Source organism: Heteronotia binoei, chromosome 7, assembly GCF_032191835.1.
Source record: "Heteronotia binoei isolate CCM8104 ecotype False Entrance Well chromosome 7, APGP_CSIRO_Hbin_v1, whole genome shotgun sequence".
NCBI classification, from domain to species: Eukaryota; Metazoa; Chordata; class Lepidosauria; order Squamata; family Gekkonidae; genus Heteronotia; species Heteronotia binoei.
This window is the reverse complement of record NC_083229.1, coordinates 53,634,507-53,659,749: the sequence shown is the minus strand read 5'-3', so window position 1 is coordinate 53,659,749 and position 25,243 is coordinate 53,634,507. Positions and strand designations below refer to the sequence as shown.

Below are 25,243 nucleotides of genomic sequence, written 5' to 3'. Positions count from 1 at the left end.
AGAAAAGTGGAGTATAAAAACAACTCTTTATTCTGCCTATCGCCACATAATATCCATTCTGCTGATATACAACACTAATATTCACTAATCTTTAATACTGAACATGTGAGTTTGTGGTACCTGTGGTTCTCCCTCTCCCCCAAATCAGTAAATGCTACTTTCACTATAAAGTAGGCCACATATGAATAATTGGAAACAATTAAAATGTTCTATTTTAACATTCTGGAAAAGAATGTAGCTTTATGTGCTTTTGACTTGGCTTTTCACAATAAGAGCCTGAATGTTGTTTAAGGATTGTGACTTTTGAAATTTAATGCTGAATGAACATAGTGAAGAGAATAAGGTCACAATCCTTATAACACTCAGTGGGCCTTACTTCCAAGTAATTTAGCTGTAAAAGCTGATACTATTAAATTGTGAGCTTGAAAGATATAGTTAAATCTGTATGTAAATGCTGTAAGCAACTGTAATCCATTTTTAACAGTTCTCAGTACTAGGAGTTTGTTTTCTTTCTTGGGAATAGGAAAATGTATAGATTTTTATCACATTCATATCTTACCATGCCAAGGTGCTCAGGAGTATCATACTTCTATCAACAGTTTTGTGAGATAACTTAGGATATTAACCATTACTTTTAGTCACATTATAATTTTTTATATCTTTTCCAAGTGCAGCTACTGGGGCTGCTTGCTTGAGTGCACAGGGAGAAAAGGACTCTAATCTCTCTTCCCCAACTTTTTCCATCGTGGAAAAAATTCACCTTTGAATATGTAGTCTGAGTTGGGTTCCACACTCCCACCTACCATTTGTAGGGCCAGATTGGGCAGCCTTAATAGGATAGATAGCAGACAACTCTCCATTCCCACAGGGAGTATGATGGGGCTCCGAGTATTAGGTCAGGCAAGATAGGGTCAATTCAGTCCAAGATCAGGTTCCAAGAATTTGGCGAGGAAGAGTTGGTGATTTAATATGTTGTATCCACACTTGACAGTCTCTCTTGGCTGGTTTTATAGCTATGCACCTAGCTGCTCAGAAGCAATCTTGCTTGTCTTCATTGTCAGCAAGCAGCTGGCACTGGAGCAGGAGATGCGCTCTTTGTTGTCTTGTCTGTAGTTCTGTTCTCAGCCTTCATCTGTGGCCCTATAAGTGTGTAGATGATATTGGTGGGCTGGGAATGACCAACTGAAGTTCATCTGCTGAACCAGAGCTAGAGGGTGTCGGTGGCTCTGCACCAGCTGTTGGCTGTGAATCTTGACAGGCCTGCATCTCATTTTCCTGCTGGTCAGTATCTGTTGACTCAAAGTTGTCTATATAGGACTCCTCTTCTGAGGAGTCCTTGCTGTCACTGACTGACTCATGACATGTGGACACAGTATTGATTGCAAAACTCTTTATTTGGGACTCACAGCTAGCAGAGTTCTGGGTCAGTTTACAGCACTGTGTTTTCTGGCCACCTATTGTCCCTTTCCTCATCTGTGCCCTCATCCTCACCTTCCAATTTCAGGCATATGTGCTACTCTTGTTCTGAACTGCCAATTCCCCTCCAAGGCTCCTTAAATCCTCCCATGGCTTTGGTCCAGCACTCATGGATTCCTCAGTCAGCACAGCAGTTTTCCCAACCCAGAGTCACACAATCTCCAGACCAAGTAGTGCCATTCTTTTCCTAGCTAGAGCCCTTCTGCTTATAATCAAGTTTGGTGGTTAGAGAAACATTTGATTTGTATCATGGAAAAATCGTGTTTGTTTATTATCCTACCTGATAAAGCTTGTATATTTTTAATAATTTAATTGGTCATGATAAAAGGTATATGACTTCTGGGGTTTTTTATGACTTCTGTTTTCTATGGCGCAACCTGCACCATCTGCCTACATGTTATGGAATTTACTGTCTGAAGATGTGGTTCTGCTCACTAGCTTTTTTTTGCCATTAAGTTGCAGCCAACTTATAGCAACCGCATAGGCAAGAGACTTTCAGAGGTGGTTTGCCATTGCCTGCCTCTGCCTCATGATCCTGGTATTCCTTTGTGGTTTTTCATCCAAATACTAAGCAGGGCTGATCCTGCTTAGCTTCTGAGATCTGCCTAGCCTGGGCTACCCAGCTTAGGTAGCTTTAAAAGACATTTTCAGGCACTGGTGGGCAACAATGGTGGAGGACGATAGCCTTCATTCTCTGTTTGCAGACTCTTCAAGGAGCCATGGGATTGGCCAATTAAAAAATGCTGGACTAAGATCTTTGATTAAGTCAGGGTTTTTGAACACGTGAAGCTGCCTTATACTGAATTAGTCCAAGGTTATTATTGTCTACTCAGACTGGCAGCAGCTCTCCAGGGTCTCAGGTACAGATCTTTCAGATCACCTATTACCTGCTTTTAACTAGACATGCCAGGGATTGCACCTGGAACATTCTGCGTGACAAGGCAGCTCTACTGGTGAGCCACAGCCCCTCTTTTAAAATCATTACACCATTCCCTAGTAGAATCAAGGTAAGCCTCTGATACTGTGCTACAAGTATTTCATTACACATCGGTAAAACAAAGTTCACAGATGGAACTGAATGCACACTATTTACTGAAAGGTACTTTCATGGATTGCTGCCTTGACGTGACGGGAGAACTTGTGTGGTTCAGTGAGGCTGTGGGCTATGCCATGCAGGGCCACCCAAGATGGACAGGCCACAGCTGAGAACCCAGACAAAATGTGATCCACTGGAGAAGGAAATGGCAACCCACTCCAGTATCCTTGCCAAGAAAACCCCATGGATAGTAACAAAAGGCTAAAAGATTAGATGGACAGCATTACTGATCTAACGAACACAAATTTGAGCCGACTTTGGAGGATGGTGGAAGACAGGAGGGCCTGGTGTGACTTGATCCATGGGGTCGCAGAGTTGGACTCGACTGTGCGACTGAACAACAACAAACTTGCTTTCACCATAAAACAGCATTTTCCAGAAAACCATACAGATTTACAGAACTAAATGCTTCATCTTTACATTCAGTTCTTATATTCAAGATAAATAAACCTGGCTCAAAGAAGTATTTAAATGTCACTATCATCAAATAAGCTCTGGATTACACGGACTTGGACCTTTATGTGCCCTATGATTTATTCCAGATCCTGGAAGCCAAGCAGGGTCACCCCCAGTTAGTATTTGGATGGCTGGCCACCAAAGAAGTCCAGGGTTGCTATGCAGAGGCAGGCAATGGCAAACCACCTCTGATCATTTCTTGCCTTGAAAACCTTATGAGGTCATCATAATTCAGCTTGGACTTGATGGCACTTTCCTCAACCCAATCTTAGTTTGATCTCTATAAACTTGTGGAGGAAAAGCTAATCTTCAGGAATGAAATCCCCACATCCTGTGCAGCTTTTCACATGTACGTATGGAACAACCCTAGGTTGCCTCTTCCCAAAAAAAGCCCTGTTCCTTTAACAGAGCTTGATGGGATATTTACCTCCATACTATTAAAAGCTTTAGTTACCCATTTCTACACCTATTAAAAAGGCAGTTTTCTCTAGGCCTGTTGACAACCCTACCTGCCAGTGGAATGACAAATACCTTTATACAAAGACAGGCAGTAAACTCCCTGCTTTTTCTTTATCTTGGATCTTGATTTGATCTGGACCTGTTCAGAATTTCAGTCTTCAATCCCGGAGAACATGTACAAAGTTCAGCCATGATGCTTACTGGGTGATCTTGGACTAATCACTAAACAATAAAGGAATGTCAACCTCCAGGTAGTGGCTGAAGATATCCTTGGATTCCAACTGATCTCCAGGTATAGAGGTCAATTTCCCTGGAGAAAGTATTTGCTTTGGGAGGTCGGCTCTAAGGCATCTTGCTGAGGTCCCTCTCCTCCCCAAACCCCGCCCTCTCTAGGCTTCACTCCCCAAATCTCCAGGTATTTCCCAACCTGGGGCTGGCAAGGCATCCCTGCAACCACACGTCACAGAGGCAATACGAGGATTAAGTAGTGAAGGGAATGGCGCTTCTTTCGAGGTAACACCCAGACTACAGCGTGTGTCTCTCTTCGCTGACTCCCCAAAAATATGCCCGATATAAAGATACTCTGGAGAGCTGCCCAGTTCCTTTGCTTCTGCCGTTAAATACGAAACGAAAGCCCACAGCAGCAACGCTAGGACACGCCTCCTGCTCACCCTCCCCTCCATTACGATAAAGCTGCACCGGAAGGGGAACGGCCCAGGGAGTGGAGACGCAGGCTCTCCTGCTGGGTGGTTTAAGCAGCAGCGCAAACCACAGGAGAGGGACGGAGATGCTGTTCCTGGCCGCGGTAGGGTGCCGTGTGCCGGGCCCAGGGCCATGGCTGCGCGGAGCCTGGCGGTGCCGAGCTCTCCTGCTTCTGGAGAAATGTTCCGCAGCTGGGGAGCTGAGAAACGCCCCCGCGGCCTCTTGCAGCAGGCCAGGGCCGCGAACCGTCTGGTGCGGAGCAGCTCGATCCTTCTCCAGCATGGCGGGAAGCAAGCAGGTGCTGTCCCAGGCCTATAGCTACAGTGGGGGTCCAGGCCCCACCAATCTAACCCCCGTGAAACCTTTCCGACCTCATTAATCAGCCCCCCCATTGCTCAATGCCGCTCTGTTCAAGAGGCTTTAATCCTTTTCTCCCGTCCCCCCTGAGAAAAAATGCAGGGGACTTGAACGTTCTTGCATAATTTTATGATAATAAAAGGGATAATGTGGCATTTGTTTTTAAAGGGGCATTTACAGGATATTTTGAGAGTTGACACTGAGAGCCTGCCCCCCCCCAAACAAAAAATACTTCCTGTGGCCCCACCACATTTAAAATCCTGGCTAAGACCCTGTGCTGCCACCTTGAGGGCTTCTTTCTCTGCTTAGCTGATCAGCGGAAGGAAGGGAGCACCTTGACAGACAGTGCTGAATTCCTTAAAAGAATTAGAAGTGCCCAAAGGCTATGCCCTATTGCCTTCTGCACCACCCACGCTTTAATGCTCAGCATGGTGGGTGGCAAGCTGTGGATTGTCTGTGGATAATGGTCACAAGCTCAGGACACTCTTTTTAATGTTAAGTCCCACATCCTGGGGCTCTGCCCTTCAAAAATAAATTCTGAGGCTCAGTCCTAGATCAAAAGCAAGAGTTAGAAGCCCAGGTGGAAATGCCCCCAAGTTTGCTCGAATTCCCATAAACTGCAAATCCTTAAAATCTTTTGGTTCCTGTGATCACACCTTCAAGATTGACTCTCTAATTATAGGTCATTCATTTTGGGTTTTAACAAGCACTTTGTTCAGGGATAGTGCAAAAACGGGGCTGCTATAATCTGAGGAAATTTGGCAGTAGAAAGTATAATTGCATGCCTTTGGTCTTTTGCTTGGTAATTCCTCCCAACAGTGTGGAATTTGATAAATCCTGCTTTAACCTGTGCTGTGTCCTTCAGCATCAACAACCATGTATTGGTGACTTTAAAGAAGTTGGAATTGGGTCTCCAGCAGCTCACTACCAGTTATAGTCTGCTGAGCTAGGAAGCTTGAAAAGAAAACTAGAACTATTGTATTATTTATCTTAAATGGTGGGAAGAGAGCCTCCTACCTCAGGTTTCCAATGGGGGGGGGCTGGTTATAATTATTCAGTAATTATTATTCATTTCCAGTTTCTGACCTAAATTTAAACAAGCCCAAAATCAAACTGATAACACCATGATAGTTTTCTCCATTTGATGTTATACCCAAACTCAGTTTTGGTTGTGTAGTGTTTGTTAGACCTGACCTGGATAACCCGAGTTAGCCCAATCTTGTCAGCTCTGGGGTTGGCCCTGGAAACTATTTGGATGGGAGACCACCAAGGAATACCAGGGTTGCTATCCAGAGGCAGGCAACGGCAAACCACCTCTGAACTTCTCTTTTTGAAAGCCATGGGGGTCAGCTCCAATCTGACAGCAAAAAAGTGGTTTTTTAGTGTTTTAGGGATTAATACCATTAGCAACACATACAAAAGATTATTTGAAAAATGTTTGTTGGTTAGAGGCATAGCTATCTTCTGAGATTTGCTATGGGTTTACGTAGGTTGTTGTTATACCTTGTAAACTGTTGGAAGAGCTGCTGACACCTATCACTCTGTGTGATCCTCATCCTCAAGGTTCTGTTTTCTCGTATGGAGCCTCTATGTTGTTTCAGCACATCACCCCTCCATGACAATTCTGAATATGGAAGATTGGTTTACTGTGGAAATTTGGCCAAGGTAATATTAGGTAGGTATTTTAGTTTTGGCTTCTTGTTATCTCTTGTTTCTAAATCTTTTCTAATCTTGCAAGTGATTGAAACATCGTTTTTAAATGTTGAGAGTAATTTTTAATGCAGTCTGTACTTTTGGGAGTATATGCCAGGAGTGGCCAATAGTAGCTCTTCAGATGTTTTTTGCCTACGACTCCCATCAGCCCCAGCCGTTGGCCATGCTGGCTGGGGCTGATGGGAGTTGTAGGCAAAAAAACATCTGGAGAGCCACCGTTGGCCACCCCTGGTATATGCTAAGGGCAGAAGATGAAATTCTTCATTTAGATTATTGACAGTACTATCCTAAGCCATTACTCCCTTCTAGTCCATTGATGCCAGTGTTGACTTAGAATGGGGTAACTGTTTAAGGTAAAAGTCCAACAGCACCTTAAAGACTAACAACATTTGTGGTAGGGTATGAGCTTTTGTGATTCAAGTGAGTAGTGACTCACAAAAGTGCATAAAAGGTAAAGGTAGTCCCCTGTGCAAGCACAGAGTTGTTACCGACCCATGGGGTGACATCACATCAGGATGTTTTCATAGCAAACTTTTTATGGGGTGGTTTGCCATTGCCTTCCCCAGTCAGCAAGTCTTTACTGCCAGCAAGCTGGGTATTCATTTTACTGATCTTGGAAGGATGGAAGGCTGAGTCAAACTTGAGCCAGCTACCTGAACCCAGCTTCTGCTAGGATCGAACTCAGGTCGTGAGCAGAGCGTGAACTTCAGTAGCACAGCTTACCACTCTATGTCACGGGGCATCTGTTACGAAAGCGCATATGCTACCACAAATTTTGTTAGTCTTTAAGTTGCTACTGACTCTTTCCTATTGCTACAGACAGGCTAACACAGCTACTCATCTTGATCTCTTAATTTACCAGTACCAAGGTAGGCCCTTGCCTGGGAAGAGTGATAGCTGCCCCCAGTCAATTGGGTAACTCTCAGCTTGAAGAAGTCAGGATGTTTTGGTCTTTCATGCTCAGGGCGAGGAGAGACTGGAAGGGAGATATATGTATGATAGCACAATGGCATTCTTTGTAGCCTTGGTACACCACTTCCACAAGATATTATGGCTAGCAGAATCAGTTATAAGTGTTTTGTACTGCTGGTCCTGGTCCAGTTAAGGAGCATTATGACTGGAGAGGGAGTATTGCTAATGGGTAGTTCAGAACAAGTTGGCTAGAATGGTGGGTGTCTCAGTGTGCAAGGCTGGTTTAATAAGAAGCAAAAGCATGAGTGAGTCTCCAGGTATGTTTGTGCAGCTCAGAATGTTGCATCCAGGCCTCAGATTCAGTGGGAGCTCACAGCTCCTGAACCCTTCTGAGAGTTCCATCTCCTCATTCTGAGAGTTTCACCTGCTTGTCCATTGAATAGTATGTGCAGCTGCATAGCAATCCCTGGATGAGCTCCACCACTTATTTTTCTACAAAATGACCCCTGGTTGCATCAATATCCAAGTGCCCAATGCCAGGGCAGGCTGCTTCACATATCATGCTTGTTTGGATGTCTGTCTACTTCTGGAAGATATAGCCAGATGTAGCCATACAATGTGTGTCTGCTTTTTTCACTTCCAAGATAGTGCCAGGCATTGTCCACCCACTTCTACAGCTGCAGTTCTATAGACACTTGCTCAGTTGAAATCTTCTCAATAAATATGCACCGAATTAAGTCTTATCTCTTTAGGCTTAAGAAAAGTTGGCTTTAAAAATATGTGTGTAAGGTTCTAAGAGTGCATTTTTCACTTTTGAAAAATATGAGTAGAAGTTCTTAGGGTTCTGAATTCAGGTTGATTCACATATTACAAAGACATGTTCTGTGCCTCTAAGGCACCTTGGGGCCTAATTTTTTGGGACTGCTGGATCCAGGGGAGAGTGCTTAGCCTACCCCTCACCCCAATGCCATTTTCTCAAGGAAACACTGCCCAGCTGGGAAAATCTATGTATTCTGATTGCTATACACAAGCTTCTGCCGTAGTGTGAATAGTGACTCCATGGGTGTTTTTGGTTGGGAAAAAGGAATCCAAACTATGACTTTGTAATGTGAACACTTAGTGTCCAGCACCAACATCCATGCTTATGTGGGGAAATCTCAGAATTTCAACCCCCTACTTTTAATTCTGAGCATGTTTGGGACTCCTTCTGTAGCTTCATTGCATGGTGCTGTTGTAATGCTATAAGGGTTTAAGAAAGAACAATTGTGTGAATCCTCAGCATCTGATTGTTCCCTGCAAGCCTAACCAATTGTCAGGCCTTTAATTGCACAGCAGCGCAGGGGGATGAAGCCATGGAGGAACCTCCTGCTATTCTGCTGCAGCTTGTATGAAGGGCACCTCAGAAAGTGATAACTGAGAGAATCAGATGTGTAGTACATGTGGGCAGGGGGTGGGGCTTTGGCACATGCTAGTCTCTGGCAGTCCATGCTGCATACAGGAATCATTGCATGCTATGAGGTCCTTGTGGCTGACTTCCTGAGGTAAGAGGGTGGGTTATCCTGGATGGAAGTCAAACTGCAAGTGTAGCAAACTGTTTTTTAGAAGTACTCTAAAGGGCTATTGGTTGGGTTCAGCAGTTCATGGATAGGAAAGGAACAATGGCCTTAGTACAGTTCCACTTACAAGCATTGGTGCAATGCCTGCAGCAGCAAAACCACAACATACATTTGGAGCAATTGAATGTACATTGGATGGTTTCATTTAATTTGGTTTTGGAACTGTACCTGAAGAAATACTGTGTGCTCTGTTTGCACGTGCAAAAGAGATAGGGAGAGATAGAAATGCTTTCACTCCGTGTAAGCAGATAGTGAGGAAAAATGTTAGTACTTACTTGTGCAAGGATTTTTACACATGCAGCATCTTCTGTGGAACTGACCCTGAGTGCTGTTTATGGTTAACGGCTGCATGCCAATAATATATATTGTCCAACTGCAAGAGGAGTTACTGTAAACTCAGTGTTTTTTTACCTTTGCTGTCTTTCTTTTGCAGGTGTGAAATTTTTCTCCTATTCTACCAGCATGCTTAGCCTTAGCATAATGCCTCTCATCATCTTCAAAACAGGTGTGGGTTTTAACAGCCTGCCCTTGCAAATTGCCTTTTATAGTATTGTAGGATTATTTACATTTATAACACCAGTCACCCTGCATTTAATTACAAAGGGCTATGTGATTCGGTTGTATCATAAGGCTGAAACGGACACCTACACAGCCATTACATACAGTGCCATTTTGGCAGAAAAGAAAACAGTATTCCATCAGAAGGATGTGAAAATCCCAGACATCAGCAAGTTGTTCACAACATTTTATGCTAGAACAAAGTCAATGCTTGTGAACCCAGGGCTCTTCCAGTATCCTCAGGACTATAACCATCTTATGGGATATGACAAACCCTTCTCTTTTGACTTGGGAGAATCAGACGAATCAGCGGAAGGCAAACAGAACTCTAAAATGTCAGATGCTTGAGTTTTGGAAGTTTGTATATATGCAGATGATTCAGTGTCCTGTTACAGATTGCAAAATCCTGAAAGTGCTTTTCTCTGTTAAAAAAAGTTCACTCATAATGTCATTAAATATTGATTAAAACTGAAATTAGTTATGAAGAAAGAGTGTATCCAAAGGGTGCTTATGTGTGATTAGTGTAAGCCCTATTTTTATCATTAACTACATCTGACATTTGTGTGTTCCATGTTGCAAACTTTAGAGGGCCATCTGTGTATGAGTGGTACTCTTGTAATTACATGCTTCTTGTTCAGGATGGACAATGCCCCATTTTCCCATGTGCAATTCTTTAATTTTTCTTCAGAGTTGTAATACTCTTGCGAATCCCTCTCAGCCAAGGCCAAGTATATTCTGGAAAGAATTACTGGAAATACAATCAAATAAGTTCTAAACACAGTAGTCTTTATGTAATAGCACAAATTGTTCAAATTCAAGGACAGCATGCTCTATATTTTATTTGAATCTGATAGGTGAAGTATGCTCTGTGTGTACAATAGGAATTTGTTCTTAAAGTGGCAAGTGTCACTATATTATTTCAAAATTTGCAATCCATCACTGTCTAGTTATCAAGGCATTAACTTCACTGATGACCACAGCTTGCAGCTAGTCAGGACAATGATCTCCAGTGTGGTCCTTGTGCATCCCATAGTGCCCACCAATTTGTAGTGCCCACTTCCTTTCTTGCTCAAATCAAAGAGCCAATCCAAGGAATTGTTCCAGAAGAGCTAGGGAGAAATCACCTTTGTGCCTGTTGGAAGCACCCATTTTGAAACTGCTGCCTCCAGGAGGATGCTTTGCTTGGAACCTTGCAACATTTTGTGATTTGCACCAGAATCTATGGGAGTCATGCTGTGGTGGTGCCTGCTGCCAGTTCTTGAAATTCCAAAACCTACAGGCTCCACAAGATTTGGGATTACTGTGTTAGAACTTGAAGCATTCTTAGCATACACTGAAGTACAAAAGCTCAATTTAAAAAGCCCTCACTGTGCAGTATTGTGGATCTTGGAACATTCCTACACATGAGAATTCACTTTTGGGTCCTTCAGAATGTGTATATTTACATCCAGGTTGATCTTTGTTATTGTGGAACAAGGGTGCAGGGAAGGATTTGTAATATGAATGTAGGCTGTGACCAATGTATGCTTTGCATTTACAAAACACCACTGTAAGCCTCACATGGAAACAGTGAATTCCACAGCTTGTGCCATCTTTCTGCATATTTAGAGAAAGACTTGGCAATACTGGGATGATACTGAGACATTGAGTCCAAAGCCACTGCTCAGCATTAGTGAACAGTGTTTCTAATGGCTACCTTTGTAAATGCAGTATGGATATGAAACCTTAGACTGGGACAAGGATTTCTTGAAATATTTTTAACAAATGAGTGTTTTAAATTAAAAAAAATTAAGCTGCTATTTCTCCTTGGTCTGTGTATGTCAGTTAAATCAAAGCATGTGATAATAGGATTTTTTTTTCAAGTGAAAGAACTGGTAGTTTTGAAACTCTTGATTTCTGATGTTTGTGCATCCAAATGGCTACAGTTTTTCTGCCTTTTGCCAATAGACTTATCAGAGCTTTCATCGAGCTATTTTCCATTAGTTTGATTGTGATTGATAGACCCGCAAGTATCAGCAAACAGCTATTAATATGAAGTATACTCCACTGAAATGAGTGAAAACTGACTTATAAAATGGTGACAGGCAGTGAACACAATTAAAATAAGTGAGACCAGTGTATAATTATTATGTTCTTCATTTGAATCCCAAATGTTTTTTCTGGTTGTGTTGTTGGGCGGGGGGGGGGGGGGGGAGGGCTGCACTGCTTTTTGTTTCTGGGGAGTAGTGGGCCTTTTGGGGTGCCTTCAGATAGGTCCAGCTTTTTTGGGCATCGGGGGAGAGCCCCCTGTAGCTGCCCTGCCATTTTGAGGGTTCTCCCTCAAACCCCCGTCCCCCAGCTGTCTTTGATAATACCCTATGTTGTGCCATTGACTTTAATGGCCCATAGGGTATAATGGTGGGATGGGGGCACTCTTTTTGGATGTCCTTGGAATTGGGACCCCCTGGTCCAATCTTTTTGGGACTTGAGATAGAGTCCCCTGGAGCTGCCCTGCAGTTTTGGAGGCTCTCTCCCAAACCCCCTCCCCTCCAGACAGCTTCTATTGTACCCTATGTTGCCATTGACTTCAGTGGCCCATAGGATATAATGGGGCCAAATATCTGGATATCTCCTGTATATTCAGATATATAAGATAGTAGTATTTGGAAGTATCTGGAATTCCAGATAGTTTGGCCCCAAATATTTCTGGATTTGGATATTACCAATTTGTGTGGTGTGCGTGTGTGCGCATTCCTATTGGTGCCTGTGTCTCCTAAAAGATCTGAAAGGGACACAAATATTTTTTGTGTGTGCCAGCATTAGCCACTAGAGGGACACATTTCCTGAGCCAAAACACCAATGGGACTTTAGAAAAGCTTTGCATTGTCTAAACTGAGATAAAAATGACATATAAAACCAGATAGGTATGTATTTGACATTAAAGCACAAATGTCTGTACAATAATGCACATTAGTTGTTTCAATGGTACTTTAATTATTTGGGAAACCAAAGAGAAGAAATTGGCCTCATCTCCACCTTTTGACTTCAGCGTCCTTAGCTTGTTTTGGATATGGATTTTCAGTGCACCTTGTTGTTAACACCTTTCAAGAAGAATGTGCAACACAGCAGAACTACAGCTCCATCACTTCTAAATATTCCCATGTGCTAAACTAAGGAGAGTTCAACTAGCTAAGCATTTATTTATTAAAACATTTTTATCCTGTCTTTTTTCATGGTGGCTTACAATAAGAGTTAAAAATATTGTCAGTTGAAAACAAAAAATAAAATAGCAAAACCCAAATATCTCCCCTTTTCCCCAAAAAAGATTCCAGCAATTCAACCCCCCCCGAAAGCCCTGGCAAAGAGATAGGCCTTACAGCACCTTCTGAAGATCTCCAAGAGGGCCCCCCCTTGTGTCTTCAAGGAGCCTGGGCCATAAAGGAAAAGTCCCAAGCTCTGGTCAATGCCAGATAGCCTACCCTAAGTGTGGGATGGCCAACAGATGGCTGCCTCACAACTGTAGTCGGCACATAGATACCTATGAAAGGAGATAGCCTTTCATAACCAGGGGTTTCATTTCCACTGATTTAAGAAAGTAGGACAGTTCACTCTCACAGGTAAGATCAGGGCCCTGCAGAACCTACTACAGAAATTTCCATAGGTCTGGAAAACATGTTCCTCCAGCTGTTTGGTTGAGGCAGTGGGTTACATCAGCCTCCCCTGTTCCACCAGGTCTTGCACCATTAATGTTGTGTTTTTGATTGTGATTTGCCCACTTACCCAGTACTTGGTCCATCTCAAGCAAACATAGAAATTGGGGGGCACTTGTTAACCGTGCCTGATAGCTATCTTGTTGAGTTGTGCAATCTTTTGAATAGGTTTTAACATGTTTTAATTTTTAATTCTTTATAATTGTTGTAATGAGCCCTGCTGTGTAGGGAGGGCAGGATAGAAAGCCAGTTAAATAAATAATAAATCTTGAAAGTAATAACATGGATTCCAGCCTTCAAAACTCACTTCAACAAATGGATTAATCTAAGGTAGCAGTCCTTGGAAAGCACACCAATATCAATACACAGTAGAACCAAGGGTCTGACTCTCAGGTCGTTTTCACACTCACCTCCAGCCGGCACGACCCCCCTCTTCACCGCGCAGGATCTGCGCGGATTTCGCACTAAATGCCGCGGAGCAGCCTTTTGCGCCGGAAACTCCCGTCGCAAAAGCCGCTCAAACGTAAATCGCCAAAAAGCAGTTTGGCGTTTGAGCGGCTTTTGCGCCGGGAGTTTCCGGCACAAAAGGCTGCTCCGCGGCATTTAGTGCGAAATCCACGCAGATCCTGCGCGGTGAGGAGGGGGGTCACGCCGGCTGGAGGTAAGTGCAAAAATGACCTCAGAGATCTACCATCCATGTTCTGATTCTATTTAACTGCTACAGCTTCCTCCAAAGAAGTCTCAGTATCATAGTTTGGTGCCAAGATCCCCAGTGATTCTTATGGGGTGGGGGTGGGGAATGAAATTTGACCTGTTGTGTATGTAACTTAATGTCAGAACTTTCAGTTCACATGAGATTGAAGTTCTAATCCAAGATAAGAAATTAAATGCAACCAGAAAAGCCCTAAACTCAGCTGTGCTTACAGCTTAAATTTTATAGCGCTCATAAGGGTAGGCCCTTCCCATAAGCACTTCATTCCTCAAGCCAGCTGCCAAGCAGAGTGGCAGAATCAGTCCAGAACTACAGGTATTTGGGTTGCCTTATTGTTAAGCCTCTGGTTCAGATATGCTCCCAATATATGAGAGTTTCTTATATTATACCAGAATTCAGTTTTCATAATGACATTTTCTAAAATCTAGCTACTGTGGTTAAAAACATTTCTACATATAGCAGGCAGATCAACGATTTAAAATGATGCATGATCAGCTGCAGAATTAGCTATTTTTTTCTTAAACCACAATAGAGCTTTTATCTGTTTCCAGTTGTTTCTTATGTCTTTCTTGTTAAGAAAATTAACAGTGCAATATTACAAACACTTCTCTAGAAGTAAGCAGTTTATTGAGTTGACCTGCTTAGTGTAGCATAAAGGAGCAGTTCTAAACAGGTCTACTCCGAATCCTACTTTGCTCTCTTTAGAAAGGCTTATTCCCAATCCCAGGAAAGTGTTTTTAGGAATGCACAGTAAGGCAGCAACCCTAGCCATTTTTACATGTAGGTAAGCCCCACTGAAATTACTGAAGACGACTCCCAAGAAAGATTGTTGAATATGCTTGTTTTCATGTGTTTCCGAAGCCTCCTTTCACTTCCTTATCTGACAATGTTATATAAATAGGTGGCTCAATCTTTTTCTCTTTTATAATTCAGTTGCTGAAAATGGAGTTTTATATAAATTAGGTTATCAGTAAACTGACCTTTTCTTATTTTCCTCCTGAAATTACCAATAACCAATTAAAGTATCCATTAAAGATTTGGAAATGTAAGAAGAACCACAGGCCAAACTCTCAGAAATCACGTGACTAAGGGAGGGTGACTAAGCGTAACTTTTGTTCCTCTTAATTAAAAGTGAAGTAATGTAGTGTTACCTTCCTCCATTTACTGTAATAGCAGCTGTTAAAAATGATTTAAAGTCATGGACATATGCTGTATTGTTTTTCTAACTCTTTTGGCTTCTGGATTTATTGCGGCACAAGAAAAACAACTACTTTGCAGGTCACCTGATTTAGTACTCTCATATTCTTCCTGTGGTAAGTTACCAGCTTGATTTCATTTCCCATGCTGTTACAAAACTCTTGGGAGTATTCTCCTGTGATTAGAAATGCTTATTTTTATGTTGTTGTTGCTTAAAGAATAGTATCTGTTCTGATTAATGCCAAATATTTTTGGGGTTTTTTGTCTTTAAAGGGAAATGGCCACTGATTATTTGTTCCAGTTAAGCTGTGTTGCAACTTGAGTTCTTTTGGATGTCATTAGTCTGTTTCCTGAATCTTAATGTCATTAGTCTGTTTCCTGAATCATCCATTTAAGACTGTCACCATTTGCAAAGTGCCCTGCATCATGCATTGTGCTAATAATGTCTTTTAAATTTCCCATTCTTTTAAAAAATATAGCCTGAGAAGGAGTCTGTAAAACTTAGTTGGGCCTAGAAAAGGTATCATGCTTCTGTTTTGGGGAAAACATTATTTGTAACCTGAAGGGATTCTGTATTTATTTTCAAGGAATATTACAAATGGTGAAGTTGTCACACCAGTGTGGCATAGTGGTGCAATTGTGTGTGTGAAGTGCCAGCAAGTTGCAGCAGACTTATGGTGACCCCAGCAAGGGGTTCTCAAGGCAAGCACGAAACAGAGGTGGTTTGCCATTCCATCCTCTGGAGAGTCTCCCTTGGTGATCTCCCTTCCAAGTACTGACCCTCCTTAGGTTCCAAGATCCATCAGTGTCTATAAGCCAAGAGGTTCATCAGTGGCTATTAGCCACAGTGTATTTTTGAAACTCTCTGTCTGGGGCAGTGATGCTCTGTATTCTTGGTGCTTGTGAAGGCGGCACAGTGGGAGGGCTTCTAGTGTCCTGGCCCCACTGATGGACCTCCTGATGGTGCCTGGGGTTTTTTTGGCCATGGTATGACACAGTGTTGGACTGGATGGGCCATTGGCCTGATCCAACATGGCTTCTCTTATGCTCTTAAGATCTGATGAGATTATGCTATACCAGGAGTGGCAAAACTTGCTTAATGTAACAGCCACATAGAATAAACATCAAATGTTTGAGTGAAGGAAGGGAGAGAGGGAGGGGGAGGGAGGGAGAGGTGGAAAGAAAGCAACTGTTACTTGCATTCTCCAAGCCACTGGTTGGTTTGGCTTAGAGAAGTGTTTTAAAGAGACAAATACCTTCTTTAAGCTGGTTGACAGGACAGTGGGGGCTTCAAGAACCACATAATATGTGAAAGAGCCACATGTGGCTCCCAAACTACAGTTTGGCTACCGTGCACTATACCATGCTGTCTTCCCTCCAGTGGTCTAATTAGGGATACAAAGATTTAGATCACGGCTCTGCTGTTATGTTATCTGGATGACTTTGCTTTAGTAATTCTCTCTCAGCCTAACCTACCTCACAGAGTTGTTGTGAGGATAAAATATAGGAGAGGGGGCCTATGTACTACGCTTCTTGTTAGGATAGCATGATGGAAATGTTACAAAAGGTAGCAAAATACAGGATGTAGAAATAGCATGATCTACTGTATATACTATTGGCAGAGGTGTTTGCAGACTTTTTGGATGGATTAGCATATATGCCCATTTACTTTTTGCAGTCAAATGGACAAATTGGGTGTACTTTCTTTATAGAAAACAAAACTACTATAGTGCTCATAGAGATTAGAAAAATCCTGTGCCAGCCATCATCGCACACAGTCTCAGGAATTCCATAATTTCTGTGCTGATCCGCACCCCCCCCCCCTCAATATGACATCTTTCATATCTCATTTTTTGCACCTTCAGGACAGGCTGGTGACCACCTTGAACCTTACCCACTTCACATCTTTTCTATTGATGTCAAAATGTATTCTAAACCAATAGACTATTCTTCATATTTGATTTCAACAGCCCCTTTCATTGCAAAGATATAAGGGGAAGTGTTTCCTTTTGTATCTCTGTAAAGAAAAGGAAATTTTTCTTCAAAAAAAGAGGAAAGATTGGAATTCTGAGGCTCTGGTAGATCATGCCCAAAGATCGTTGTGATGTTATTGTGCTATAGCAATCTAATAATTCTCTTTGTTTGTTTTTTAAAAAGCCTACGAAGTCCTCAGTGGTGGTGGGAAATGACAGCCATACTGGCTTGAGACAAGGAAAGTGTGAGAAAACTGTAATGTGGCTGTCCCTCTGCCACTGCAAATGGCTCCACATTTTATTTTGCTTATTTTGAAAATTTATATCCTGCATTTCTGCCTTCATCAGAGCAATAAGAGCTACATGGATAGGGTTGCCACAGGCCTGGAGAAAAATGTCCTGTCCTTTTAGCAGAGGCTTAACAGGTGGAAAGGGGCATGGAGGTAAACAATAACACCAGACACAGAGCCCACCCCCCATGTTAAAGAACAGGACACTTTTTCCAGGCAGGTAGCAATGGTTTCCCTGGATAGCTATTACTACCTATGGTTGTATTTCAGTCTAGAACTGGATCTAGGAGTGATCAAAGTTTCATGTCATTTCCTAATGAGTTTTATGATGTTGCTAAATCCTTTTTCTCATAGGTTCCAGCATTGAAACGCTTGTCTTTGGAGTGGAGCCATGTTATCTTAATGGATTTTCAAAATGGAAGGGCACTATATTCTGGATTCCAAGTGAGTTTGATCTTGTATTTCAAATAGCATTAGAATCAGAGCAGGAATACATAGGAACACAGTTCTGGCTGGCTTGATGTCAGGGGTCTGGCCTAATATGCAAATGATTCCTGCTGGGCTTTTCCCACAAAAAAGCTCTGTGTGAAACAATGGTGATGTCAGGGGGCGTGACCTAATATGCAAATCTGATGCCATGCTAGGCTTTTTCTGCAAAAAAAGTCCCTGATTAGAATAGTTACCTTTGCAATATTGAAATAAGATCTGCTTTACCCATCACTATTTCAATGATCTGAGGTGAAGTACATATGTAGTACAGGGCTAGTACTCACCAAGCTGAATATATAACCCATATAATCCTCTACCTCCTCCTCCCATTTCTGTAGCCCCAATCAGACTTAGTATATTCTTAGTGGGCTGGAAGTTTTGAAGAGCTGCTGTTGTTCAGATTGTTGGTGATTCCTAGTTGTCCTTTTGGGACAGAATCACCTGAAGGAAGGTCTTGAATGACCTGAAGGCTATCATGTTTCTAGCTTACCACACAAGCATCATAAATTTGGTAAAGTAGCATCTCTCTATATGTAAAAGGCCAGCTATGTTGCCAATGATTCACCTCACCTTCCTCTGGCTGAGCCACATGTCACTCAGTTTCAATGTAGAGCAACCCCATCCTCCAGCCCCAAGACTGATGGGACTGGGACACTGGGAATCTGTCTTCACCAGTGACTCACTTTTCCCTCAGTGGCTGTTGCTAGGCAACCACAGTATTCCAAGTTTGGTTCTGTCAGTATATGGTAGGAGGAGGAAGCCTCTTCCCGGTCTATTTTGGCCTTTGAGAGATAGTCTCTATCCATTTTCTCTTCCTCATGCATACTTTAAGAAGTCCCTATCATATATGAAGGAAAGTGACCAGCCACTATCCAGTTTTGATAGAAAGAATAATGGTATATCTAATTCATGCCATTTTTCTGGCTATACTGCTGTACATTATGAATACGTTTTCAATCAGCTTATCACACAAAACTCACTATCAAAAGATTCACAGGTTTGAAAGAATTGTTCTCTAAGAAAATAAAATGAAAATGGATGTAATCTACTGAAGCATCTGTACTCTTTTTGATTGTGTTATTTTTATAGAGAGAGATGTAACCTTTCTCAGAACAACAACAGTCCTGTGGTATGAACGTAAGAAAGTATTAGAATGGAGACAAGTTCTTTGCATTGGTGAAGATGATGCCTATACATTTTGTGGAGCTCTGAAGGGAGGCAAGTGTGAAAGACAAAAAATTTCACTGACATATAAAATCTGCTTGGCTACTACAGTCACCCTATGCCAAGCTTTTCAGCAAATCAGTGCATATGAATGGTGTATACAGAAATGTAAAAATCATAGAACTATTGTGGGTTGTCAAAACTCACCTGTCTAAAATGGAAACCTTTGTTTTGGATCTTCATTTTCAAACAGGCTGGACTCTTTAAAGCATATGAAATGAGTTTTCAGTCTTGATGCTTTTTAAAGTTGTTCAGAGAGTTGCAAGTGCCTGCACATTTATATTATTTTTGAATGCAACTAGAAAATTGACAAAATTGTACAAGTGTTGTCATCTATTACCTCTACAGCACATTTCCTACAGTAAGAGGATTGAATGTTGTGCCAACAGATATGAGTTTTGAGGCTTAGTCATGCATAGCAAACAAACAATCCAGCAAGGGATAATGTTATAGGAAAGGCACACAGCATCATCTAAGACAATGGGTGTGAAATCCATGGTCCTTCAAACTGATAGTCACCAGCAATTAATTCGTATGTTTGAACCTCTTACCTCCAATGACTACAGTATCCTGCAACAGGACTAAAAACAAAGGCACAATACTTAGAAGATCCTCACCCCCCTCCCCATTTAATAGTCCCAGGAGTGGTTGACTTAAAATTTGCTAAAAGCAACAGAACTGGAAGAATAAATGGAATATTTAACCATTTTCCAGTTCACCCAGTAAAGATTCCACACACATCCCCGCCACACACCCCCAGCAGCTTCTTGTTCCTCTGGGGGGGAAATATTGATGTCTGGTTCCCCTACCACCAACATGTGGTTAGGAAAGGAAAGGTCCCCTGTTCAAGCACCAGTTGTTTCCGACTCTGGGGTGACGTTGCTTTCACAATGTTTTCATGGCAGACTTTTTATGTGGTGGTTTGCCATTGCTTACCCCAGTCATCTACACTTTCCCCCTGCAAGCTGGGTACTCATTTTACTGACCTCAGAAGGATGGAAGGCTGAGTCAACCTTGAGCCAGCTACCTGAAAACCCAGCTTCCACCGGAGATCGAACTCAGGTAGTGAACAGAGCTTAGGACTGCAGTACTGCAGCTTTAACACTCTGTGCCACAGGGCCACGTGTGGTTAACAGCAGCTCAAAAAAGCAATTTTGATGAAGAAAATGGTGTCTTCTCCTAGAGCCACTGCTTTAATCATATTTGGAGGTGTTCCATCCAGGAAATGCATGAAAGCGAAAACATAACTATTAGGAGATCCAACTATGTATCTCTTAAGTAATGCATAGTTATGAACTAGATCTACTGTACTTAGAAGTTAAGTATCAGGGCTAGGAACAAAGCAGCCTGGGCAAGGACAAGCCCAGAATGCTTAGAGGCACACATTTAATTTATGTGGGATGCATTGTGAGTATTGCTTCTCCATCAGGAACCAAAAAAACTTCCTGCCACATCAGAGAGCAGTTTAGAGCACACTGCAGAGCAGCACACAGGCAAGAAGCAGCATGTGTGGATTTTGAGCAACATCTGGCAAGAGACAAAAGAACACCTCAGAATCCTTCTGCAGGATGACAGAGCTTTATTAGACATGCCACTGAATCCATGTTACTTCTGGCCATGTCAAAAGCAGTGTATGAGCACAGAGTCTCCACAAAAATCAGAATCTGGTATGGGCACCATGATGTGTTGCAAATACCAGAATCTGGTACGGGCACCATGATGTGTTGCCACAGGGGTCATTTTGTAGAAAAATAGGTGGTGGAGCTCATCCAGGGATTATTGTTCAACTGCACCTACTATTCAGTGGACAAGGTGGAAAGGAGGAGGTGGAACTCTCAGAAAGGTTCAGTAGCTGTGCTCATGTGAGCTCTGCTGAATCCAAGGCCTGCATATACACATGGGCTTTTCAGTCTTCTCATTCTGGCAGCAGCCTTCTACACTCCCTGAATGTTAGATATCCCTCCAGAATGGCATTCCTTCAGGCATAAGGGAAACCTAGGTCTCAACCGTGGTAAGATCCTTATACAAGACCCTAGTCTTGTACTGTCATTGGGAAGTATAAACTTATTCCCATGCATTAAAAAATTAACCTGGCTTTTCAGCTCAGCACAGTTCTTGGAAATGGAGTTCTGGCTCTAGGTTGGCTCATATGGCCAAACAGCTATTTGGAGGGGTTTTTTGTTGCAGCGAGCCAATCTAATATCATGAGCAGCATCCACATTATGAGATTTCAGTGGCCACCACCCAGCAATTAGGCTGATGTTAAGAAAGTGCATGATAGGCAAGGCTTGACTAAGAGGGCATGTCTTAATATGATTATAGCTTTGGATGAGGTTTCCCTCCTCCAGATGAAGCCTGGGGATCTCCTGGAATTACATCTAATGTCAGACTACATCAGTTCTCCTAGATAAAACAGATGCTTTGGAAGGTAGACTCTATGTTATTGTACCCCACTGAGGGCCCTGTCCTCTCCAGGCTCCACCCCCAAATCTTCAGGAATTTCCCAGCCTGCTGCTAACAGCCCTCACCTGTGACCGGTGTGTGTGTGAGAGAGAGAGAGACCTGTCAATCCTAGCTTTGGTGGTTCTTATTGCTATGCTGCTTTTGACTTCCTGTTCATGTCCTCTGCCTCCAGTGTATGTCCTATGTCTGGAAGGGAGGGAATACTGAAGAAACTGATATACTTGCAACTGGGGAAAATGACAGGATGATGGTAGTGCCTTGTATCTAAATAATCATTTCTATTTTGCAGAGACTGTCAACACAACTACGAGAATCGCTGGTGATAAAGCAAACTATCCAATGGTACTTTTTCAGAGCTACACTTTAACAAATGCTAAGTGTTAGAAAAGTTGAAAAATAACTAGCATACAATGTATTTATTTTTTTAAACAAACAAACATATCCTTCCATAATAATATCCAAGTGAGTGCATTCAGACCAGCAGTCTTAATGGACTTCATTTAATCCCATGCCACTGTAACAATACCAAGGAGTTCCTGTTTCTGGAATGATAAACTCAGTTTCTTAATTTTTTAAAATGACTATTAAATTTCAATTAATTGAATGTCCCACAATAAGTTGAGAAAAACAGAGTGGGGCACAGGGATGGGAGTGTCAGATACGTAGATCACCAGAAGAACTGCTGCTCTGAACCCAACCATTGGAGAAGGATGTAATGAAATAAACACATGTAATGAAATAAATAGGACAGCACTTCTGTTCCTTGCTTTTCCCCCTGAGAGTCAGTGCCACAATTGGAAGTGTTGAGTGCCATTAAATTAGATCAATGATTGTACTTCCACTGTAAACAGAACTTATAAACCCTAGAGCAGTGGGACAAAATAGCAAGTATTATAGATCCTGGTGTTGGTCTGAAGCAGTAGAATAACGTTTGAGTCCAGTGGCACCTTTAAGACCAACACAGTTTTAATTCAGGGTATGAGCTTTCATGTGCATAAACACTTCTTCAGACACAATGAAACGAAAGAAAACCGTTCAAATTATAGGCAGAGGCTGAACTGCAAATTAGCATGTAACATGATGACGATATGTTGAGACCAAACAGGAATAACAAATTAAGTGTATAGTGTCAAAAGCTATAGGTAACAATTGAAGCAATATGTCAAAACAGAATGTGTAAGATAATGTGGGAAGTTAACCGAGACTCCTTTACAACACCCCATTTGTCTTTTCTAATGCATGAAGGTGACAAACAGCATTTCTCCCTCTTTAGTTGGGGTGGTGTGCAATATTATGTAGGGGAATATATTTCAAGTTTCATTGCATTACATTACAATCACTACATGTTGTTCTATACTATACCAATATATTGTTCTTTAGAGGTGTTATGTCAGAAAACTCTATTCCTATATATTTTTTTTATTTATTTTATCAAATTTATATCCCACCCTCCCCTAACGGGCTCAGTATTCCAGTATATTGCGTCAGTATTCCAATATATTATTCCACAAAATGCATCAAAATACAGAGGATGTATAATCCTTCTTGGTGAGAATGAGTTCATACATATGAGATAAGAAACCGATATCTCTGTTAAGTTTGGGGTGGGGGGAGTTGTTCTAAATGTTGTCATAACTTGTAATCCAGCAATGTCCCTTTCCATTCTATGGAATTGCTGAATTCCATTCTGTCTGAAGAAGTGTGCATGCACACAAAAGCTCCTGTTTTGAATAAAACTTTGTTGCTCTTCAAGGTGCCACTGGACTCTAACTTTATTCTATAGCAAGTATTGTGCGACCAACAAAGCTATTGCTTGCCAACAGTCAGTCTAGCAATCAACAAACTCATCGATTCAGTCTAGAGATTGCACCCACTCCTGGTAACAGGAAGAGTCCTTGAAACAATGACATCTTTGAGGGAGTCCCTGGTCTTGTGAACTAGCCTCAACCCCATTGGAATGTGTGGGACTTGTTTGGTCTGCACTGCAGACTATCTGACTCCATCTACAAATTGACTTCTTTTCTTTGTTGTAGGGAGAATATACCGCAGTCTTGAAAGGATTCTATGGCCATTCTGAAGCAGATTTATTTTTCTGTATGAATTTTACATTAATTCTTAAAAAGGAGCCTTCCTACAATTTTGGATAAGTTGTTGTAAACTGCGTAAGAGCTGCTTTCCAAGACTCAAACAGTAGAATCAACTGCTGCCAGGTTTTGCCTTTGCTGGTGGAATTGTCTGAAAAATAAAAGTCTATTCTTATGTTATAAGCAGATTAAATTCACATGACATTTTAGTTGAAATTTGCTATATATATATATATATATATATATAAATATGATCAAAACAGAGCCATGGTAATGAATGAATTTCAGCATTATCTTTGTGCTAGCAACAATCGGGGCCTTTCACAATTTGCTGAACAAAGCATTTGTTGTTTGTGGCAGAAAGTACTGCCAGACTTGGGAAATCTAATATTTGTCTTCCTTTTTTCTTTTTTTTTTTGCACCAATACAACTTTTTTTCTATAGTCAATATAGCAGGGTGTTTTTTTTTTTTAAATGGCATTCTATTAGTGCCAGTTTACATACAGGTTATATATTCAATGAGGATGGGTTCAAGGTTTCAGGGGTCGCTGGGCAGAAAGTACTCAGCAGCCCTCTCCCCTCTCCACTGCTACCTCCCACTCACAAGCTCTACCCACAGCTGTACATCTTTCCCCTGCCTACATACTTCTGAGCCCTCCACCACCCATCCCCCAAGTTACAAGCAAGACCTGCTTGCTCCTTGCCTGATAGCACTTGGAACCAGGTCTGGCTGAGAGCATGGGCAGGAGGGAGCATATATGGGTAAGCAGCACTGCAGCAGTGGGCCACACCAGATGTTTTGGGACTCAGTAGCTGCCCCACCTCAGGCTATGTTGCTGCTGACCTTATATGCCATGGCTACAAGAATAAGCCATAATGCCCAGCCTTCCCAACTGTGGACAAATTTTAAAGACAGCTGAGGTCTATGCATGCAAATGTGAGTATGTAAAAGTTTTCACTCATTCAGTTTGTATATTGTAATTGGATTGGATTGTTTCTGCAAAGAACATAAGAACCCCACAGAACCAGAGCAGTGGTCTTTCTAGTCCAGCATCCTGCTTTACACAGTTGCTAACCAGTTGCCCTGGAGGACCAACAAAGAGGGTATGGAAGCCAATGCCTTCCCCTGATGTTGCATCAACACTAGCATCATGGAGCCTAATGTCTGAAAAGTGAGCTGAATGTTGAATAAATAAATAGGCAGGGTAGACTCTTGAACAGGACCTGCTTGCATAGGCAATTACACACTTAGGCTGTGAGACCTGTTAAAAGGTGCTTGGGGGGACATAGTGGAAGGACTTCTAGCCCCACTGGTGGACCTCTTGATGGCACTTGGGTTTTTTGGCCACTGTATGACACAGAGTGTTGGACTGGATGGGCCATTGGCCTGATCCAACATGGCTTCTCATGTTCTTAAGGTTGTATGCTTGGTAGACAAATGGCCACAAGTGCCCCATTTCCATGCATGCATACACCTGGCTGATGTGTGAATCTGGGATGGTTCAAACATAATGCCAAACACCCTATCTAAATAGCCCAGGCAATCCTGATCTCATCAGCTAAGCAGAGTTGACTCTGACAAGTACTTGGATGGAAGACCTTCTTGGAATACCAGAGCTGAAGGCAGAGGCAGGCTTTATTTGGCCACCTCTTTGAATATCCTCCATGCCCCAGTAGGAGTCAGTCATCAGAGGTCACCGTACCTTCCAGGTGTGTGCACGAACACACTCACATGTGTGTGTACACACATGCTCATTAAAAAAACCAACCCCAACAA

The 25,243-nt window shown here is 42.2% G+C and overlaps 2 protein-coding genes across 3 annotated transcripts; both read left to right on the top strand.

Annotated features, from left to right (window-relative positions):
- Window positions 1–4,132: 4,132 nt before the first annotated feature.
- TMEM70 (transmembrane protein 70) lies at window positions 4,133–9,834 on the top strand. 2 transcript variants are annotated; one of them, XM_060243630.1, is made up of 3 exons: window positions 4,133–4,487; window positions 6,110–6,221; window positions 9,221–9,834. In XM_060243630.1, exons 1-3 carry the CDS (start codon window positions 4,275–4,277, stop codon window positions 9,691–9,693), a joined length of 798 nt encoding a protein of 265 aa, XP_060099613.1. In that variant the 5' UTR covers window positions 4,133–4,274; the 3' UTR covers window positions 9,694–9,834. The 2 variants fall into 2 exon arrangements, with proteins under 2 accessions (XP_060099613.1, XP_060099612.1); XM_060243629.1 differs by having other exon boundaries at window positions 4,270–4,487; window positions 6,131–6,221.
- A 4,639-nt stretch (window positions 9,835–14,473) lies between these two features.
- On the top strand, window positions 14,474–23,646 carry LY96 (lymphocyte antigen 96). Its single transcript, XM_060243628.1, has 5 exons — window positions 14,474–15,059; window positions 17,561–17,650; window positions 18,785–18,913; window positions 21,672–21,724; window positions 23,416–23,646. Exons 1-5 carry the CDS (start codon window positions 14,945–14,947, stop codon window positions 23,527–23,529), a joined length of 501 nt encoding a protein of 166 aa, XP_060099611.1. The 5' UTR covers window positions 14,474–14,944; the 3' UTR covers window positions 23,530–23,646.
- Window positions 23,647–25,243: the final 1,597 nt, after the last annotated feature.

What these genes read in the sequence shown, in the direction of transcription:
- TMEM70 (XM_060243630.1), top strand. Translation starts at nt 4,275, where the DNA reads ATGCTGTTCCTGGCCGCGGTAGGGTGCCGTGTGCCGGGCCCAGGGCCA. An exon ending in GCATGGCGGGAAGCAAGCAG is followed by an intron (nt 4,488 to 6,109) that starts GTGCTGTCCCAG and finishes CTCATCCTCAAG; the next exon opens with GTTCTGTTTTCTCGTATGGA. An exon ending in TTTGGCCAAGGTAATATTAG is followed by an intron (nt 6,222 to 9,220) that starts GTAGGTATTTTA and finishes TTTCTTTTGCAG; the next exon opens with GTGTGAAATTTTTCTCCTAT.
- LY96 (XM_060243628.1), top strand. Translation starts at nt 14,945, where the DNA reads ATGGACATATGCTGTATTGTTTTTCTAACTCTTTTGGCTTCTGGATTT. An exon ending in TTGTGGAGCTCTGAAGGGAG is followed by an intron (nt 18,914 to 21,671) that starts GCAAGTGTGAAA and finishes TCTATTTTGCAG; the next exon opens with AGACTGTCAACACAACTACG. An exon ending in ATAAAGCAAACTATCCAATG is followed by an intron (nt 21,725 to 23,415) that starts GTACTTTTTCAG and finishes TCTTTGTTGTAG; the next exon opens with GGAGAATATACCGCAGTCTT.